General features: G+C 36.0%; 1 protein-coding gene across 2 annotated transcripts in view; it reads right to left on the bottom strand.

Annotated features, from left to right (window-relative positions):
- The window catches only part of DLC1 (DLC1 Rho GTPase activating protein), a 568,091-nt gene that overhangs the window by 304,586 nt on the left and 240,470 nt on the right, over nt 1-23,035 (bottom strand). For both annotated transcript variants that reach the window (XM_044225531.1, XM_044225530.1), the window contains one exon: nt 16,025-16,174. In XM_044225531.1, coding sequence (XP_044081466.1) covers nt 16,025-16,174 — 150 coding nt within the window. The remainder of the gene's footprint in view (nt 1-16,024; nt 16,175-23,035) is intronic.

Below are 23,035 nucleotides of genomic sequence, written 5' to 3'. Positions count from 1 at the left end.
TGTCACCCATAACCATGCTTGATTTTGTAATAAAGAACCATAACTCTTTAGAAGTTCTGATTTTAAAGGGCAAATACTGGAGAAACAGCTTATTGAAAATTGGAAGGGGCAGTAGTGGGAGCTATCTGGGCACTGTAGGAAGTCAGGAGGTAGAAGCTCACAGATAACCCTTACTCACTAAATGACCTGAGTAACTCACTTAACTCTCCTTATGTAACAGGGTCACTGCGAGCATCAAAAGAAAACACAGTTCTCATTTCTCCTCACCTCATTTTCTTCTATGTTCTCATCAGACCTCTGTGGTGACACTACAATGGCTTAGAATCATTTAGCTTAAATATCTCTAATAAACTATGAGCTATTTGAGTGCCAAGAAACATACTTGACAGGTATGATTCAATTTCCTCATTTAGAAATGGGTATAATAGAGTTCTGGTTCAAGACGGTGATGCAGGAAGACTGTGAAGTCACCTTCTCCACAGAACATACCAAACTATGCCTATTAATAGAACAATTCCTATGAAGAACTAAAAACTGACTGAACAGCTACTGAACAGCAAAACACAGAGAGCATGGCAAGAGAACAGCAAGAAAGATGGATGGTAACTTCCATTCCTAACACTGCAAATGGCAGTGGGGAGGAACAGCACTGAGGCACCAGGAACAGGCTCCTCTGTCTTGGGCACAGAAGAAAAAACAAAACAAAACAAAAAAAACCCAAAAAACAAAACATGGCTTAAAAGAGCTACTAGCCAGAAAATTAGAACTCTGACAAGCGCAGAGGAGCTGCAAAAAAGCTCTCCAGGTCAGAGGAACTGAAGAACAAGCCGGTTTATATTCCCATCCCACCTTAAAAGCCTAGAGTACAGTAAGATCCAAACACCAAAATGGGAGTGTGCAGTCATGTCTGTGAGTTTGCAACTCCAGTGAGCCCAGAGTCTGCAAGCCCACACCAGCCCCAGTCATGCTAGGGCACAGAAAAGAGAAGCCAGAGTTTAAAAGGGCTGAGGAACTGTGGGAATGCTCTCTCCCCCTCAACCTTAAAAGTCTAGGCCAAAGCAGGATTTGGCTGCCAAGAGGAGAAGTTTCAGACATCATAATGCCATACAAGGCAGGTGATAAAGCCATAACTGATGGGTCCAGTGGTCATAGAGAGTCTGTGCTCTAAAGGATACCAGGGTCCACCAGCCTACAGTAGTCACACTATGCCTAGGGCATAGGAAACAAGACAGCCATGGTTTTGTGTTTTGTTTTTTAAAATTTTTAATTACTCTAATTTTTTTTAAATTTAAAAATTTGTTTTATCCTGTTTTGTTATTCTTTTTTATTTTTTTCTTTCTTGTTCTCTTTTTTCTTTTATTCTTTTATTTCACTACTTTCTTTTATTATTTTTTTTTCTTTATTCTTTCTGTAAAAGCCATGGTTTAAAAAATAACTAACATATACAGCCATAGCTCTGGCCCACCAGCAAGAGTCACAGCACACACAATCTGCATAGGGTATACCATACACAATAACACTCCTTCAACTTCAGGGGAAGCAGCTGTTTCACCTAATCCATAGAAACAAACCAAGGAGGTCAAGCAAACTAAGGAGCTAGGAATATGCTCCAAAAGAAAAAGAAAAAAACTTCAGAAAAATAAGTAAATGAAACAGACATAAGCAATATGCTTGATAAAGAATTTAAAGATCATAATCATGTTCACTGGGCTAGAGAAAGAATGGAAGAGATCATTAAGACCTTCAAAAAGAAACAGAAAATATTAAAAAGAACCAAGAAAAGTTGAAGAATACAGTAAGTGAAATTAAAAAAAAGAAACACTAGAGGGAATTAACAGTAGATGAGAGGATACAGAATAGATCAGTGATCCAAAAGAAAGGATAATGGAAAGCATACAAGCTTAACATCAAAAAGAGAAAATAATTTTAAACAATGGGGATGGATTAAGAGATCTCTTGGACAATACCTTGTGCATAAAGATTCACATTATAGGGATCCTTGAAAAAGAGAGAGAGAAAGGTGTAGAAAACTTATCTGAAGAAATAATAACTGAATACTTCCCTAACCTAGGAGGGAAATAGAGATCTAAATCCAAGAAGCACAGTGCGTTTCAAACAAGATGAATTTGGGCTTTCTCTCTTTTCTTTTGTATTAGTGTGGCCAGTGGCTCATCAATCTTATTGATTCTTTCAAAAAACCAACTTCTAGTTTCATTGATACGTTCTACTGTATCTTTGGTTTCTACCTCATTGATCTCAGCTCTAATCTTGATGATTTCCCTTCTTATGTGTGGAGTTGGTATGATTAAGCCAAGGAGGTCCATGCCAGGCACATAATAATTGAAATGTCAAAGGTAAAGTAAAGAGAGTATCTTAAAAACAACAAGAGAAAAACAGAAAGTTACCAGAAAGGAAAACCTGTAAGATTATCTGCTACTTTTCAATAGAAACTTTGCAAGCCAGAAGAGAGTGACATACCTGATATATTCAAAGAACTGAAGGGGGGGGGAATCCCTATAAATAAGAATACTCTATCTGGCAAGGTTATCATTCAGATTTGAAGGAGTGATAAAGACTTTCCCAGACAAACAAAAGATAGAGGAATTTATCACCACTTTTTACCAGCCTTACAGGATATGTTAGAGGAACTTCTTTAAGTGGAAAAGAAATGGCTGTAATTAGACATAAGAAAAATATGAATAAAAAGATATAAAATATAACAACCTATAAATTTCCTTCCTTCCTTCCTTCCTTTCGTTCTGTTTAAACTGAAATGACATCATAGGACTATGGACTGCTTTTAACTTAAAATGTTATATATGAACCTCATGAAAATCACAAACCCCAAACCTACGATAAATACACAAAATATAAAGAGAAATAAAACCAAACAAAACACTACAGATATTCATCGATCACAAAGAAAGAGAGTAAGAAGAACTACAAAAACAACCAGCAAACAAAATTTCAAAATGGCAGTAAGTTATATACACCTATCAATAACTACTTTAAATTGAGCCCAGATGTCCACTGACAGAGGAATGGATAAAGCAGATACACAATGGAATATTACTCAGCCATCAGAAAGGATGAAATCTTACCATTTATGTCGAGATGGATGGAACTGGAGGGTATTATGCTGAATGAAATAAGTCAATCAGAGAAAAACAATTATCATATGGTTTCACTCATATGTGGAATATAAGAAACAGTGCAGAGGATCATAGGGGAAGGAAGGGAAAACTGAATGGGAAGAAATCAGAGAGAGAGACAAACCATGAGAGACTCTTAACTATAGGAAACAAACTGAGAGCTGCTGGAGGGGAAGTGGCTGGGGGCATGGGGTAACTGGGTGTTCGGTATTAAGGAGGGCATATGCTGTGACGAGCACTGGGTGTTACATGCAACTGATAAGTTACTGAACTCTACATTTGAAACTCATGATGTACTATATGTTGGCTAATTGAATTTAAATAAATAAAAATAATCATTTTAAATGTAAATGGCCTAAATATGCCAATCAAAAGACAAAGAGTGCTACGTAGAACGGATAAAAAAACAAGACTCATCTATATGCTGCCTACAAGAAACTCACCTCAGACCTAAAGACACATATAGTCTGGAAGTGAAAGGGATAGAAAAGCATTCACCATGCAAATGGAAGTAGAAAATAAAAGGCAGGTGAGCAATACTTATATCAGACAAAACAGACTTTAAAGCAAAGACTAATGAGACATAGAGGGGCAAAAGGTAATGATAGATGGATCAATTTAACAAGAGGATATAACATTTGTAAATATCTACACACCCAACACTGGAGCATCTAAATACAAAAAACAATTATTAATAGACGTAAAGAGAAAAACTGATGGTAATATAGTAATACTAAGGAAATTTAAGACTTCATTTACATCAATGGATAGATAGATCATCCAGATAAAATCAATAATGAAACAATGTCTCTAAATGACACACTGGACCAGATGGACATAACAGATATATACAGAATATTCTACCCCAAAAAAACAGAATACACATTCTTTTCAAGTGTACATGAAACATTTCTTCAGAATGACCTACATATTAGGCCATAAAATAAGCCTCAATAAATTAAAGAAGACTGATGCCATACCATGCATCTTTTCTGACCACAGTGGTATGGAACTAGAAACAAATCACAAGGAAAAAAAAACTGGAAAAAACACAAACATATGGAGAACAAACACGATGATACTAAACAACAAATACATCAATGAAACAAAGAATAAAAAAAAATTAAAAAATATATGAAGACAAATGGAAATGAAAGTACATGCTCCCAGATCTCTGGGACAAGGCCAAAGCAGTTCCAAGAGGGAAATATAAAGCAATACAGCCCTACTTCAAGAAATAAGAAAAAAACAAACAAACACCAAAACTTCTACCTAAAGGAACTAGAATAAGAACAAACAAAGCCCAAGGTGAACAGAAGACAGAAAGTAATAAATACCAGAGAAGAAATAAATGACATAGAAACTAAAAAATAAATAATTCTATCAATGAAAACAAGAGCTGGTTCTTTGGAAACAAAATTGACAAATGGCTTAGCCACATTCATTAAGAAGAAAAAGGGAAATGAATAAAATCAGGAGGAGAAGTAACAACTCACACCACAGAAGTACAAAGGAGTATAAGAGATTACTATGAAAAATTATATGCCAACAAATGGGACAATAGAAAAAATGGATAAATTCCTAGAAACATACAATCTTCCAAAAATAAACCAGGAAGAAATAGAAAATCTGAAAAGACCAGTAATATGTAATGAAAATGAATTGGCAATTTAAAAAAACTACCAAAAAATAGAAGTTCACGAACAGATAGATTCACAACTGAATTCTACCAGACATTAAAGAAGAGTTAATACCTATTCTTCTCAAACTATTCCAAAAAATAGTAGAGGATGGAAAGCATCCCAATACATTTTACAAGGTGGGCATTACCCTGATACCCAAAGCAGACAAAGATACCACAAAACAAACAAACAAAAAACCCAAAGAAAAAACAAAAACAAACTACAGATCAATATCCCTGATGAACACAGATGTAAAAATCCTCAACAAAATATTAGCAAAACACATACAACAACGCATTAAAAAGATCATTCACCATGATCAGGTGGGATTTATTCCTGGAATGCAAAGATGGTTCATTTTTGCAATTAATCAACATCATACATTACCTCAACAAACTGAAGGATAAAAATCATGATCATCTCAATATATGCAGGAAAAGCATTTGACAATATTCAACATTGATGCATGATAAAAACTCTTAGCAAAATGGGATTAGAGGTGACATACCTCAATAGAATAAAGGCCACATATGGAAAAACCCAGTTCTTGTATCATTCTCAAAGGGGAAAACTGAGAGTTTTTCCTCTATGATCAGGAACAAGCCAAGGATGTCCACTCTCAACACTTTTATTCAACATAGTGCTAGGAGTCCTAGCCACAGCAATTAGACAAGAAAAAGAAATGAGGCGTTTATATTGGTAAAGAAGAAATTAAACTGTCACTATTTACAGATGACATGATATTATACATAGAAACCTAAAAATTCCATGAAAAACCTACTAGAAGTATAAACAACTTCAATAAAGAGGCAGGATTCAAAATTAATACCCAATAATTGGTAGCATTTCTATACACTAACTATGAAGTAGTAGAAAGAGAAACTAAAAAACAACACCACTAGAATTGCACCAAACACAATAAAATATCTAGGAATAAATTTAACTAAAGAGGTGAAATATCTGTAATCTGAAAACTATAAAGCAGGATGAAAGAAATTAAATGTGACACAAACAAATGGAAAGATATTCTGTACTTATGGATTAGAAGAATTAATATTGTCAAAATGTCCTTATTACCCAAAGTAATCTACACATTCAATGCAAACTCTATCAAATATACCAACAACATTCTTAACAAAACTAGAACAAATAATACTAACTTTTGTATGGAACCACAAAGACTCCCAAATAGTCAAAGCAATCCTGAGAAAGAACAAACCTGGAGGTATTACAATCCCAGGTTACAAGTTATACTATAGAGCTGTAGTAATCAAAACAGTATGGTACTGGCACAAAATAGACCAATAGAGTCTGAGATCAATAAAATGAATAGAGAGCCCAGAAATAAAGCCACATTTAAATGGTCAACTAATCTATGACAAAGGAGGCAATAATAAACAATGGGGGGAAAGACAGTCTTTTCAATAAATGGTGCTGGGAAAATGGAATAGTTACATCTGAAAGAATGACAACAGACCACTTTCTAACACCATACACAAAAATAAACTAAAAATGGATTAAATACCTAAATGTGATACTCAAAACCATAAAAAGAAAAGAACACAGGCAGTAATTTCTCTGACATCAGTCATAGAAACATTTTTCTAGGTATGTCTCCTAAGGCGAGGGAAACAAAAGCAAAAATAAACTATCAGGACTACATCAAAATAAAAGTTTTGGCACAGAAAAGGAAACCATCGGGACACCTGGGTGGCTCAGTTGGTTAAGCAGCTGCCTTCGGCTTAGGTCATGATCCCAGCGTCCTGGGATCGAGTCCCACATCGGGCTTCTTGCTCGGCAGGGAGCCTGCTTCTCTCTCTGCCTCTGCCTGCCATTCTGTCTGCCTGTGCCCACTCTCTCTCCCTCTCTCTCTCTGACAAATAAATAAAATCTTAAAAAAAAAAAGAAAAGGAAACCATCAACAAAACAAAAAAGATAACTGACTGAATGAGGGAAGATATGTGCAAATGATATATTTAATATCCAAAATATATAAAAAACATATATAATTCGACAACAAAAAACCAAACTTATTAAAAAATGAGCAGAGGACTTAAATAGGTATTATTCTAAGGACACATATATCGCCAATAGACATGTGAAAAGATGCTAAACATCACTATTCATCAGGGAAATGTAAATCAAACCCATAATGAGATATTACCCCATACGTGTTATAACAACTAAAATCAAGAAGACAAGGACAGAAACTGTTGGCAAGAAAGTGGAATAAAAGAAACCCTTGTCCACTGTTCATGGGAATGTAAACTAGTGAAACTGCTGTGGAAAAGAATATGGAGATGCCTTAAAAAATTAAAAATAAATATATTATCTAGTGATCTAGTAATTCCACTATTGGGTATTTATTCAGGGAAAATGAAAACACTAACTCTAAAAGATGTATGCATCCCTCTTATTGCAGCATTATTTACCACAGCCAAGACATGGAAGCAATCTAGGTGTCCATCAACAGATAAATGGATAAGGAAGAAGTGATATATACATATATATGGCCATGAACTATTTCATGGCCATAAAAAAGGATGAGGTCATGCCATTTGAGTAACATGGATGGACTTAGAGGAATTTTGCTAAGTGAAATAAGTCAGACTGAGAAATACCACATGATTCTACTTATAAATGGAATCTAAGAAAAGTGAGTAAACAGAAAGAATCATAACTATAAATACAGAGAACATACTGATGGTTGCTTGATGGAAAAAAAGGTGGGTAGTTGAGCAAAATGGGTAATATGGAGAGGGAGATACAGGTGTTAAGTTATGGGAATAGAAGCAGAGCATAAGGAATATAGTCAATGATACTGTAATAGCAATGTAATGGGACAGATAGCTATGCTTGTGGTGAACATAACATAATACATAAACTTGTCAAATCACTAAGTTGTACAACTGAAAATAATGTAAAATTGCATGCTAAACCAAACTCAAATTTAAAAAAGAAAAGGAGGTATAAATAATAGCATGCATCCATAGAGTCTCAAGAGGATTACACAAGATATATGCAAAGTACATGTTATTATTAGTATCATTAAGATATCTTAAAACTCGTGGTATGTATATAAGACATGTCTGCTGAGTGAATGCAATTACATTGTAATCTCTCCAAAAGCAGTGCATTTAATCCATCAAATGTTCTGTTTATGTTATAAGGTAGCCTGAGAACATAAAGGAAAGTTGGGGGGGAGGGGAATCCCAAGAGGAGGCAGCAGAGACACATTTCAGTCTATAACTATAACCTGAGAAAACTTGGAGTTAAACAACCTCTGTGCCTACTCTCTACATCTCAACCTTCTCATGGCTCATATGGTTGAATATCATCTATACTGCATTTATATGCTCTAGCCTTATATTCTATAATTCTCTTATTTCTTGGTAGGCTTTAGCCATACTTGTTGTTTTTCAGTTCTAAAACACCAAACTGATTTCTAGAGATGGAACTATGTCTTTCTTGTCTCTTGTCTCAGAATTTCCCTTTGCTGGCCCTTTCTTGTCAAACCAGATTTTGGCTTGAATATTCATTGACATTTCAAGCTAAAGGAGTTTCTTCCCTTCAACCTCCACAGTATGTCATTATTTTATCATCTATCACCTTGTTTATCTACACATATAAATTATATCCATTCATAATCCTATTTATCTTTCCATCCATCCATCTGTCCCCCCACCCACTCTCCACTCATCTATTTTTCTAATCTTATCTGTTTCTCTCTCTCTCTCTCTCTTTAGAAGATTTTATTTATTGGCTGATTTGGCAGAAAGAGAGAAAGAGAAGCAGGCAAAGCAGGAGGCAGAGGGAGAGGGAGAAACAGACTTCCTGCTGAGCAGAGAGACTGATGTGGGCCTTGATCCCAGGACCCTGGGATCATGATCTGAGCCGAAGGCAGACACTTAACTGCTGAGCCACCCAGGCGCCCAACTGTTTCTCTTTGTTGAAATCTATGTATCACAAGAGTAGGGACTTCATATGTCTTTTCCATTGATATATCATAGTTCCTGGCATGTAAAACATGTTCATTGGGCGCCTGGGTGGCTCAGTGGGTTAAGCCGCTGCCTTCGGCTCAGGTCATGATCTCGGGGTCCTGGGATTGAGTCCCGCATCGGGCTCTCTGCTCAGCGAGGAGCCTGCTTCCTCCTCTCTCTCTCTGCCTGCCTCTCTGCCTACTTGTGATCTCTCTCTGTCAAATAAATAAAATCTAAAAAAAAAAAAAAAAACATGTTCATTAAATATTGTTTTAAGAAATAGCTAGACTGAAAAATATTAACATCCCTTTCTTAGTCCTCACAATGAAAGTAGTTTTATAGTTTTTTATTATGAAATTATAAATCACCAATAGCACTGAAAGGTCCCAAGGATGGAAATAGAGAGGGATTGGTTAAAAGGGTACAAACTTTCAGTTGTAAGATGAATAAGGTTTGAGGATCTAGTGTAAAACATGGTGACTACAGTTGATAAGACTATATTAAAAAAATAATAATTGAAATTTGCTAAGAGAGGGTGCGTGGGTGGCTCAGACAGTTGAGTATGACTCTTGATTTCAGCTCCAATCATAATCTCAAGGTCATGAGCCTGAGACCCACATTGGGCTCTGCAATCAGTGTGGAGTCTGCTTGAGATTCTTTCTCCTCTCCCCCTGCCCTCCACCTACTCTCTTTCTCTAGAATAGATAAATGAATGAAATCTTTAAAAAAAAAATAAATTTGCTAAAAGAATAGAATTAAAATATTCATCTTACCAAAACAAAACAAAACAATCCAACCAACCCAACCAAACAAACAAACCCTAAAGGTAAACATGTTAAGTGATGGGGGCGCCTAGGTGGCTCAGTGGTTTAAGCCTCTGCCTTCGGCTCAGGTCATGATCTCAGGGTCCTGGGATCGAGTCCCACATTGGGCTCTCTGCTCAGCAGGGAGCCTGCTTCCCCCTCTCTCTCTGCCTGCCTCTCTGCCTACTTGTGATCGCTCTCTGTCTATCAAATAAATAAAAATCTTTAAAAAAATAAAAAAATAAAAAAAACATGTTGAGTGATGGATGTATTCATTAACTGGCTGATGGAAGTCTTTTCACAAGTGTGTGTGTGTGTGTGTGTGTGTGTGTGTATAAAATCACCATGATATTCACTTTAAATAGCTTATAATTTTACTTATAAATTATACCTTAATAATTATAACCTTAATAAAGTTGAAATTAAAAGAAAAAGATGAAGCAAGACTGAATCATGAAGAAACAGAAAATCCTGACAGACCAATAATTAAGGAGATTAAAGTAGAATTAAAAATCTTCCAACAATGGAAAGGCCAGGATCAGATAGTTTCACTGAGGAATTCTACCAAATATTTAAAGAATTAATGTCAATCTTTCTCAAACTCTTCCAAAAAAATGAACAGAAGGGAATACTCCCAAACTCAGTTTACAAGGCAGGGATGACCCTGATACCAGAGCCAGATAAAGACACTGTAAGATAAACAAAAGAAAACAAAACAAAAAAATAATAAAAAGAACCCTACAGGTCAATATCCTTGATATAGATGTAAATATTCTCAACAGAATTTTAGCAAACAAAATTCAACAGCACATTAAAAGCATATTATACCATGATCAAATGGGATGCAAACATGTTTAACATACACAAATCAACAAATGTGATGCACCAAATTAATAGAATAAAAAATAAAAATATAATCATCTCAATAAAGTATTTGATGAAATTCAACACCTTCTTATAATAAAAGCTCTCACCAAATTGTGTATAGAAGAAATATATCCCAATATAATAAGTACAATGTATGGCAAAGCCACAGCTAACATCCTATTCAATGGTGAATAAATGAAAACTTTTCCTCTAAAATCAGGAATATGACAAGGGCGCCCACCCCCATCACTCCTTTTCAACATAGGAAATCCTAGCCAGAGCAATTAAGCATGAAAAATAAATAAAAGCCATCCTAATTGGAAGCAAAATTTCAAATTAAATCAACATCAAATTGACAGTTGTAAGTAGCAGGTAATTTACAAGCCATTTATATATGACCTTCCTATTTATAATTTGATTTGCTGATTAACAGGGTAACCTTCTACCTTTCTAACAATACAACAGTTCTGAGGCAAACTGAGAAACACTTTAAAAATCTACCTTTTATTGTGCTTTTATCTTTTAAAGACAATGCTATACATCATTTACCTGCTTCAATATTTAGCGACCCTATATGGAGGGTATTATCATCGTCACTTGACGGATGTTGTAGTTCAGGCAAGTAATTTGACCAAATTCACATTATGCAGCATGACTGACATTAAAAGTTCTATCTGTCAGATCCCAGAGTTCAACTTCCTTACATAGCTGTGATATTCTTCTGGGGGCTTAAACACAACTACGAAAGTGATTTAAGGGGGGTCACAAATATGTAATTCAGTACAAATCTTTACTATTTTGTTTGCTCTCTCTTCACTATGAGAAATCACATGCAAGCTCTCTCAGAATCTTTTACATCCATTCCTTCTTTTCTTTTTCCACTGCTACCATGCCCAAACCACATGGTTAACAAGTCCTAAATTATCATTACAACTGCCATCTAATAATTTCCCTGTGACTCATCTTCACTTTGTATAATTCATCTTCCACATCATCTCCCTATGAGGCTCCACTCATCACTGTTACCCCACGCTTCAACTGTGCCAGGCAATAGAAATAGAAAAATCTTGGAGTAGTTCCCAATATGGTAGGGAATACAGTATGATGTGCTATAGTAGAGATGCATACACAGTACAATTATGGCATAAAGAAGTAGCTAGTGATCCACTGGATGTACAGATATGGAGATAGCAAAAAGGTCTCATTGGTGACCCTAAATATGAAGAATATCATGTAATCCACGATAATTTCCAGGGAGAATATTCTGTCAGACATAGAACTGAGTCTAAAATCTAGAAATAAGAATTAGGGGTTAAATATAGGAAAAAGAGTCACTTTAGTATATGAAAAGTAACTACTGAGGATATGAAAGAAAAGAAAGAGAGGAACCAAAAGTCCAGGGCGTTGTGAAATCCAAGGATGAGAGGATATGCAATTGTATCAAACGCTACAGCAGAAGACTGAGGAGTTACTACTGGATTTTTCAGACAGGAGATGAGCTGCAGAGAAATGATGGAGCAATAGACAAGAATCAAATCACGGAATATATACTGAGTGAAGAGGAGCTTGGCTCATAGGGGAGGACATAGGAGGAAAAGAGATAAGAAAAGGAGCACCTACAGATATTTACAGTTGTGAGGCTGCAGAGTTCCTGTCAATGGTCCATTTTCTCTGCAAGGAGGAATGCAAGCATATTTGCTAAGAGATAGGTGTAAGAGTTGGGTAGGGTTTGGGGAGAATAGCAAAATTTTTGAATAGCTGCCTTAGACTATGGGAAAAGGTCCAGGAAGGCCAAAAAATACTGTAGAAGAGTACTAGAGGTTCAGTTAAAGGTAGTAAAATGGATTCTGGGTTGTATGTTTCTTAAGCTTCTTGATGGCATAGATGAAATACTGAAAGATATTATCAATATTGCCTTGTTTTTACATTAATTCAAGCACAATTAGTAATTTAATATTCAGAATACCTTGTTATCAGGAAAAAAGTTCTTCGACTGTCAGAAAAGGCAATTCTGGTTCTGGAAATGGCACTTATTCCATTATGAATGAACAATTTCCATCTTGGGAAGAGTTATAATATAGTGGAATGAGCACAGGCTTTTAAGTCTAACATATGTGGAAATAAATCTTACCACCTGTCTTTCAGTAAATTACTCCCCACTCCCCGCTTGTATAACTTTAGGTAAATTACTCATCTTCTCTGAAGCTCAGCTTATTTTAAGATTATTGAGAGTAAATGAAGTAATATATTTAAATGTTAGTACTTAGTAAATACTACTGTCTTCTCCATTTCCTACTTGCATTCATTCCATGAGATGGACCACCATTTGCAGCTCTAGGAGACTGACAGGAAGTGGGTACTTGGACAGAATCAAGTATTTGGACTTCAGAGGAAAAAACTAGACCCTGGGCTGCAGTAAACCACCAAGGTACAGCCAACTTGCAAGTCTCTATCAAGTCAGCCTCCTTCAAATCTTTATTTCTATTCTGTTTCAATTTCTATTCTTATTTTATTTATTCTTCTATCTTCAAACCATTTATTAAAGACTCTAGTTTATTATTTTTTATACCATTTATTATAGATAGAAAGCTCACTCCAGCATTTTCTCACAAGTAATCTCAAACTGAGATGACTGTTTCATTTTGTGTCTTGTCTTCCTGTTAAACTGTGAGTTCACAGTGGAGTATAAGGGTGTGAAAGAGGGAGTTTCTCCTCTGAATCTGGGACAGTGCTCCTTGCTAGGTGATCAAGGTCATAATCATGCTGCTATAATTCCTTTATTCCATGCTGCAATTATCAAAAGAAATGGAAAGTGCCTGTTGAAAAAAATTTTGAATGACGAGAGAATTTTAAAATTAGCTTTAAATACCAATGAAGAGAAATAAAGAGTAAGGGATGACCAAAAGACCACAAAGCTGTCTTTTTTTTTCCAATTTATTTATTTTCAGAAAAACAGTATTCATTACTTTTTCACCACACCCAGTGCTCCATGCAAGCCGTGCCCTCTATAATACCCACCACCTGGTACCCCAACCTCCCACCCCCCCACCACTTCAAACCCCTCAGACTGTTTTTCAGAGTCCATAGTCTCTCATGGTTCACCTCCCCTTCCAATTTACACAAAGCTGTTTTGAGCACTTCAGGTTTATTCCTCTTTAGCCCAGTGCCTGGTGTGAATACAAGGGAGAAGGAAAGGGAATAACACGTTCTAAATATGTGCTCTGTGCCAGATCTGTGTAATACATCTTAACATATATTCTTTCATTTACTTCTGTCAACAAGCCATTCGATAGGAAATAATATTGCCTTCTTTTTCACATGAACTTGAAATTGAGAAATCAAATAATTTTCTTGTATTCTTAGATATTCAGTTGTAGAGCTAGTATTTGAACCCAGGCCTGCAAACTCTGAATTTCATAAGGTTTCTATGGTATTATTTTGCCTATTCCAAGGATATACTGAACTGAAAACTGAAATGTATATTGAACTGAAGTAGATCTTTATTCATATAATCAAGCACTGCTCAGTAATGGTGGTGATATTCCATGAGATAGTGCATGTAATTAAAATCCAGTTTATACTTTAAATGAAGGCAGGAGATGTAGATGTAGGTGAATCCTAAAATCATCACCTGCAATTGTTCCTGGTTTGGGTTTTTTTTTTTTTTTTTTTTGTCTTTACCACTGAACAAAGAAACATACCTAGCAGATAAGAACTATCCTGCTTTCTGAGGTGGAGATGACAATATGGAGCTGCATTTAGCAGAAATCTGGGTTCGGTTTTTTCCTCTAAATACATGGGGATTGAGGAAATTTCAATACAGATGGAAAAGGGGAGAGATTAAAAAGATAGGGAGATATTAACAATTATTACCAGACAACTTCCAAAGAGAAAAATGTATCCTGTGCCTACATCATGGTGAACTACTAAACATTACCTATTATGGAAAAATATAGTTATTTGTGGCTTTAAAAGTAAATTGAGTACAATTGTTTTACAACCCTTCATATGTAAGAAAGATGAAAATACCCTTTTTGTTGGAAGGAGTAATTGATTCTCTATGGGAAGACAGAAGGAGATGTATGCAAGATTTCACCAGAAAGATGAAATAAGATGAATCCTGAAGGGTAAGAAAAAAATCATCCAGAAGATCAGAGGCAAAAACAAAGATTTTATTCTATCAGATTTTAAGTTGAAGCATCTAATTTCCCTCCCTCCCCCTTCTTCCCTCCGTTCTATTCTCCCTTCCTTCCTTCCTCTTCCTCTCTCTCTCTCCATTGACCTATCATCTATCATTTTCTTAAGCTCTAAGATACCCACCATAGTCAACTAGAAAAAGCCGTGGTGTAGTGGTTAAATGACATGGCTCTAGATCAAGGCTCCCTGGGCATGTACTCCAGCTCTGACACACACGATTACGAACTTCTCCGTGTTCACTCACTTGAAAAATGTGAGGAATGAATGTGTTAATATGTATAAATCATTTAGGATAATACCTAGCATATGCTAAGGTTAGCTATCATTTTGGTTTTTTACTTTGAAAAGTTCTGCCCCATAATCAGAATAGGTCTTGAACAACTTCAGAATCAATGACAGAACTATACTAATTAAAGAATTTGATACAAAATAGTTCTATTTTGGTAGGTGCTCAGGTTTATATACAGAGTTTTCCAACCCTTTGATCACAGGTAAATATATAATTTCTTGACTTAATGTGTTGATTATTGCATAGTAAAAGTAATAGATTAATTGAAAAGGGATTCATGACTTAATTAAAAGTAAATCTATCATCACATTTGCTTGATCTATACAAACAAGCCATTTAATATATTAATATTTATATTTAATATAAAGCTCATAGTAAATATGTAAAGTGTATAGTTAAGTCCTAGAATCTGAATTCAAAATTTTATTTTGAATATCAGAATCTCAGAGAAGTGTCTGTCTCATATGAAACTAATGCAGAGTAGAATAAAATTCTCCCCTCTGGCCTACTCATTGTGTTTCACGGAGTGAATTTTAGAGTGCTTTCAATTTAATCTCACCTAAATTATTTCTTAGAATATGCTGGGTCAGTCCAGAATCCATTCATCCATTCACCCATCTATCCAAACATCCATGAATGCATGTGTGCAAGCAGCAAATATTTAGGCATCTTCTACATGCAGTGTAAATTTGTGGGATACTGGAAATGAAATACTAAACAACAGACATAGCATTGCTAATGGTGTTCACAGGATGTCAGAGAAGATGGACAATGAGAGAAACGACTACAGTAAAGATGTTTTGACCTTTAGGAAACATAATTTCCCCTGGTGACCCTCTTTTTTGTCCAACCGATAATCCTCTCCTTTTTAATCATACTTCTCTTTTAAATAATATCGCATCAAGCATAGAATTACTTGAGAGATCTTTTCAGAACACATATCAGGGTCACATATAGGTAGTGCTCCCATCAAAGATGTTTCATTTGCAAGAGGGACTGTATGAAACAGAGGTAGCATTCTCATGGGGAAAGAAGTCAAAAGAGGAAAGCTCACAGGAATGTGCCGCCGCAGGTTCGCTGGTGTGCCGGACGGAGAGGAGCTGGTGCTGAGGGCATTCTCAATGTCCTGATCAAGTTGGTCCAGTTTCATAATTAGCAGCACCATGGAGTCCAGCCGCGCCCTATCTCGATCTTCTCTTATTTCCTGAGGAACAGAACAAGTTGTTACTGAATCTGAAAGGCCATTTCTCGGAAAGAATAAAAAGTTCCCTGTTCTTCAATGTGACAAAAAGGACACTGAATAATAGGCAGCCTTCTACTCAAGGGGGTAAGGAAGTTCTATTCTGTATCATCAATGGGCTCTTCATTGGGAAGATACTAACTAACTGCCAAGGAAGCATTTTACTTGAAGTTTAAATATACATCTTCTGGGGAAAAAGTGCAATGAAAAAGAAGTAAAACATCAGTGAGTACTGATATATATTTACTATCTTTCAGCTCATTATTCTTGGGAAAAGTTATACAATACGTTTTTCATGGTACAAACCAACTATGACATACTAATAACTGTTTGTGGAGATCCATATAAGAGAATACTTTTGAAAGAATATTTCTGAGTATAGTTTAAAAAATGGGAAAATAACCAAAGAAGGCAGGATTTCAGTCTGTGTAGTAGGCAGGATGTTTTTTGTTTGTTTTGTTTTGTTTTTGCATGGGGCCATTTGCCTACTGCTACTTCAATATTTCTTTTCAAGCTTCTTCTACTTTCACACATTTTTGAAAAGAGCCCCACGATTGTGTATCTTTTTATAAATGATCACAGTTACTTATTCTAAATTTTCTGTAATACAGAGATATGTTTGTGGAAATACTGTTGCTTCCAGGAATACCTAAAGTTTCTCATTAACCATATGTAGTTATTTGGCCATGACTGCTTACTATAGCATATCCAAATCAAGTCAATTAATATTAGGAATCTTCCAGATTCCCTGAGTGTTGTGTAAGGTATCAAGGTTGGGTAAGGCACTGGGAGGGGTAAAAAGGCCATGGAAAGCACCGTAAGGTTCTTCAGAAGCAAAATCTAGTGAGAGATATAATAGACTCAGGCTAGCCCTTTTGAAGAATATCATCATTTGTCACTCATGTTACCATCTTCTCATCTGTCTTTGATATTTATCTAGGTAAAATCAGCTTTGAAAGGAAAACCAGTGAAGACCTCAAAGGACAAATATATCACAACAGAAGACTGAGGAGTGTGGGTACAAGGGAGCAGGTGATGGTATTGGCAGTGGGATAGTTAGAGAACTGCCTGAATCAGACCTTTTGTTTTTGGCATTTTTCTTTCAATCCCCTAAATTCTCTGGACATCATTAGAAGGGACTAGACAGTCACCAGTGAACAAGGACTTACTAGGGTAATTTCATGGATTAAATAATTCTATAGGGGTCTCTGTACGCAAAGAGATAGAGCAGATTATTAATATTACAGAGCCTTATTTTCCAGATGTCAAAGAACTGAATTAAGTTGTTAGAGGAATCATTAATTAAGCTAACTATAAGTTATTTGGGTAAGCTGAACTTGTGTTTGGTTTAACAGACTAATGACAAATTGAAAGAGTCATACTTCCACAAAGACATTACTTTTGAGAATAAGTTAAGATTTTTTTTGTTTTGTTAATTACTTCAGAATATTGTGCTGTGGTTATTACTTAAATTTCCTTTCATAGTCCCTGCTGTCTAAAACATGTAATGAGGCTGACACAATTACAGACTCTTGTCATCATAAAGTTTTATGCTTTATGCTTAAAAATGTCCAGGATATTTGCAAACAGACTTTAAACTTTACTATATATCATATCCCTCAGTGTTATAGAACTTTGTTTTTTTGTTTGTTTGTTTTCTTTTTTTTTCCAATTTATTTATTTTCAGAAAAACAGTATTAATTATTTTTTCACCACACCCAGTGCTCCATGCAAGCTGTGCCCTCTATAATACCCACCACCTGGTACCCCAACCTCCCACCCCCCTGCCACTTCAAACTTTGTTTTATTCAAAAGAGTCTTACTGGGGTGCCTGGGTGGCTCAGTCAGTTGAGTGCCTGATTCTTGGTTTTGGCTTTTGTCATGATTTGAGGGTTGTGAGATCGAGACCCGTGGTGGGCTCCACAATGGGGCTGGAGACTGCTTGGGATCCTCTCTCTCTCCCTCTTTGCCCTCACCCCCACCCTGCTTGTGTGTGCAATTGCCCATTCTCTAAAAACCAAAAATACATTAACAAAAGAATCAAAAGAGCTTTAGAATCCTGCTTCTATCTTAAAATGGAATCATGAAAATATTGGAGATTATTCAGTTTAATTCTCTTCTAAATACTCAGAAGATGGAAAATCTGACTAATAGAAGGTGTGACATCCTCTTAATTACTTCTCCAATATATTTGCTTGTATAATTTCCTTCTTTTTTAAATCAAAGTTGGGTTTGGCAAGACAATGTTCTTTGCATCTCTATAACCACATATATTTTTGTGTGATTTTCATTTCCCATTTATAACATCCTCAAGCACAAAAATTATGTTTTTCTACCTGGCAGATGAGTCAAATTATACATTGCACATGCAATATGTTTTCAGGAATAATATGAAATCAATGCAAGCCAGTGAAATAACATCTCCTAAAGCCTTAGAAAGTATATCTTGATATTTTTCCAGCTATTAAGTTAATACTAAGTATATCATGAGTTGTCCTAGCCCTACCAGCAGTGATCTCAGAAACAATTTGTCTTTGAATTAACTGGATGCTGAGATTTGCTTTAAAAACATTTTCAAATCCATGGGCTGAGCATCAAATTATTTCAAATACTCTGCCAAAACGAATAAAACCAAACATCCTTGGTCTACAATATTCCTTTAGAGAAATAAGCCTATTGCTTTCCCCTTCCTTCCTGGATGCTTCCTTATTCACCACGCATTACACTAGCCTGATGTGGCCAGTACACAGACCAGTATCCTGTGTTACACATTCATAAAACTTCACAAAATAGAGTTGACTATAAATCAGATGCCTCGGGTGAATTTTATCGTCTTTGTTTTTAAAGCCCAGATATTAATATTTTACTGTTCTAACCTTTCATAAGTCCATGGCTAAATTCCAGCACACAGCTCATGCTTGAAAACAGAGCTGCATATTTGCAGGATTTGGCTAGGTTGACTTCTATAGTGAAACTTTTATTTCATGCTTTCCTTATCATCCCTGACTTCTTAATAAATCAAGCTACCTATTAATGAAGTTTTTGGTATTTCAATAACCCACTCAAATTGAGGCAAAAACACTAAATTCTCTCTCCTCCCATCTTTCCTTCCTTCTTTCCTGCAGTCATAGCTGTTACGGGCCAAGCACCATTAAAGGGACTAGACAGTCACCAGTGAATAAGAGATTTTAAAAAAATCTCTGCTTTCCTGAAAATTATAATCAACCATGAGAAGATAAACAACAGATAATAACAAATTCATGAGTAGAATGTTTTCATATAGGAACAAGTGTAAGAAGCAAATAAATAGGGTAAGAAGCTACACAATCACTGAAGAGGGGTTTCCCACGTGGTATAGGGTGGCTGGAAGAGAGTTTTCTGTGGAAGTGAGGGCTAAATCATGATCGGGAGAAAAAGAATAGGGTAGAAGAGAGAGATGGAGGTAGAGATGGAGAAAGAGAGAAAGAGAAAGGAAGGAAGGAAGGGGAGAACGGAAGGAGGAGAATTGGGATATTAGTATTCTACGCAGTGTTGAGTGACACCAAGACGCTGAGACAGCAATGAGATGGATGAGTAAGAGGATCTGATAAAAGATTGGGAACACCAGGAAGGTGAGTGACAGGGAAAGGAATGAGTGCTAGCACAATGAGAGGGTGACTATAAATACGAGCTGAATTATATTGTTATAAAAGTCACTGTAAAGAGGCCAATTTATTCTTCGAGTGGGGCCACTGGGAGGGTGCCAGCAAATAAGTGATCTACTATGCCTTTTAAACTTTTAGGGTTCTTACCACATATTGACAACTAAACATTTTGGAAACCTCACCCTACTTTATATACATGATTGATAGTTCATGATAAATAGTCACATTTATCACATGATAAATAGTTCAATTTATCTTAAGATTATTTTCTAGTCCTATAGTCTTTTTCTCCCCTGCAACCTGAATTGTACCCACATTGTGATAATTATAAGGAAATAACAAATTTAAGAGCACATTTATCTTGAGGAGCAATAAATAATACAAGGAATTGTTGAATCACTATATGGTATATCTGAAACGAATATAACACTGTGTGCTAACTACAGTAGATTAAAAAAATACTTTCATAACATGGCTGTACATATTTTGAGATCAAAGTGAAAGAAGAAGGAGCTCTTGGGGAAGTTGTTTCTTGGAAGCAGGGAGTGGTATGTTGGTAAATGTCTAGAAACTGTATTCCACATAGAAAGAAAGTCCTGAATTGAAAAAAGGTCAATTTTTTTGTGACATAAATATTGCCATGGCTGGTTTCCAGCTACAAACTAGACATTACTGAATGCAGAACTGGAAGAGATGCTTCAGGTTTTCTCTTGTGAGCTTATGTGAGCTGGTGACCAATAGCTGTAACTATGGTTTAATCCACGTAATAATATATTGAAATAACGCACTCTAGTTACTTAATGCATTTACTTTCCTTAACTTTTGCTTTTGTTGCCCAAGCAGAGTTTAGTCTAAATGGTAGACTTAAACTTAGTGTTCTTCTGGAGACTTCTATTTTCCTATTTCCTCACTTATCTGCCTTCCTTGAACTATCCATTATTTATGTTCGTAAAATACCTTAAAATTCATTATTATTAATGTATTCTTGTATTTTTGACAATAAGTCAAACATATTTCTTTGAGTAACTCATGATGGATGTTTTCTTCAAAATTTAAGACTTTGGAAATCTAGAACTTTAGAACCATGGCTATTAGTTCCATAGTGTCCTGACTTTGCAGAAGAAAGTGAATTCCAGGGAGTTTTAAGTCCAGATCACTTCTCTATTAACAAAACTGAATAGAATAGAGCCCATCGCTCCCAATTCCCTGTCCTGGTCTCTTTCCAATATTCCACTTTGCTGTCCTTTCATGCATACAATTATTAGATTAATGCCACTTAGGTGTCTTTACACTCTCCTCAACTCCTGCAACCTGATTCCATTCCTTCCAATATACAGAAACTATGTTTTGGAAGAACACCAATAACCACAATTAAATGTCAAAAATTTTGCATTCTAGGCTAATTCTTTCATACTTTAACAATAATTTGCTAGGTTTCCTGACCATATCCTGTGTGCTATGCATTCTTCCCTAGGAAGCTACCTACTTCATATTTGTACAGTTATAATGTTTAGAAATGCCACAGAGTCAAATTTTATTTAAACATTTAGTCAAATGTTTAGAAATGCCACGGAGTCTTCCTCTAACTTCCCAATTTCTCCCTCCAGAACGAGATGACATAAAGTGGTGTCTATTCCATGAAAGAGTCTTTCAAATATTTGAAGAACTCTGGTCTGTTGTGCCTATTTTCTTCCTTTTCTAGGTGAATCATCCTCAGTTCCCCTGATGATTTCTCATACAACATGTTTTCAAACCCTCACTAGTTCTGTTTACTCTTCTCTGCATATGACATAATTCTGTCAATGACCCAATTAATGGTCGGTGCCCAGAATTAAATAGATTACTCTATATGTTGTCTGATCAGGGCAGAGTAGGCAAGTATTTCCTCATGTTCTATACACCCTCTTTAACACAGTTAAGAATCAAGTGCCTGTTTAGAACATGAATAGGCTATTCTTAATGCGATTGCCATGATTTGCTTTTTTAATGAGGAAAAGCTATTTAGTTGCTTGTGAGCTGACCTTGAGTCAACAGTGTGATGTATGTCTCCTTTCCCCAATATACGCAGTAAGAACAGAAACATCCTGTTGTCTTGACAGTGTAACTAGCTGTTGTCAAGGTACAGATAATATATGTCACTGTTGCGGAAGAAATTTCCAGTTGTATTTCTTTCTTAGCAGTGGATAGTTACGGAAATTTGGAGAAAAACTGTCCCATATGATTTGTTGTCAAAAGCCTAATATGGCCAACCCACATGGTTTTTCATTGGGAAATCTGCAAGATGCTCCTTATTTACCCCCAATAGCTATTTAGTCCCTGGGCAGAGGGACTTGGGGAGATCTGGAGGATCTGGGGGAGATAAACAGGGTTTTTAGGGAGTCATTCTCTCCAGGTCTCTGAGAAGGAATTCTCTGAACATGACACTCCACTACTCTTCTTTTCTTCTATCTGGGGAAGATAATTCCAACCCTCCTCCAGATGCCCTTTATTGAACAATACAGGACACAGTACACACATGGGGACACGGGAGAGGTAAAAATTACCAGACATTTTACAGACTGGGCAAATATGAAGTCCAGAGAAAAGGATGCTGCCCCCAGAGATGCAGGGGTTCTGTTTTCCTAATGCCAAGCATTTGGAAGAAAATCAAAAAAATTCAGCAAAAGACCTGAATGCTTCCAAATAGTAGACATTTGGCTCAGCAAATTTAGCACTGCCTGAATGTTCTACTTGTCAATGAATTGTGGCATCACAGAGACAGCCATAATAAATTAAAGGCTAGGCCAGGAATAGAACTAAGACTTCCTGATTCATAATCCAAGGTTCTGGCCCCTACACTGTCTTTGATTCTATATGCATCTTACTGGCTATTCTGGGCTGGTAATACTCCTTGTTCACCCACAGTAGAAAGGGACCTTTTAGTAAAAGACTTGGCCCAACTTCATTCTGAATTATTTGATCTGCAGCCAGCTGGAGTAGTATGAAATCTCGTATTAGTGTTATACATTTCATTGGACAATAAATTCCTCACTCTAGACTTTCCTTTCTTAAAATAATATCCTGCTTAAAGAACCAGAAAGTTGTTAATTTTTCTTCTTCAGAAGCAATGAAGATTTTCATCTGAATAGCCAGTCAGAAGCTAAAGAAAATATAGTTATCTTATGTCACAATTTCTAGGCAA

Source organism: Neovison vison, chromosome 11, assembly GCF_020171115.1.
Source record: "Neovison vison isolate M4711 chromosome 11, ASM_NN_V1, whole genome shotgun sequence".
In the NCBI taxonomy this organism is placed as follows: Eukaryota; Metazoa; Chordata; class Mammalia; order Carnivora; family Mustelidae; genus Neogale; species Neogale vison.
Note: the sequence above shows the minus strand (reverse complement) of the source record. Positions and strands in the feature narration are given on the sequence as shown.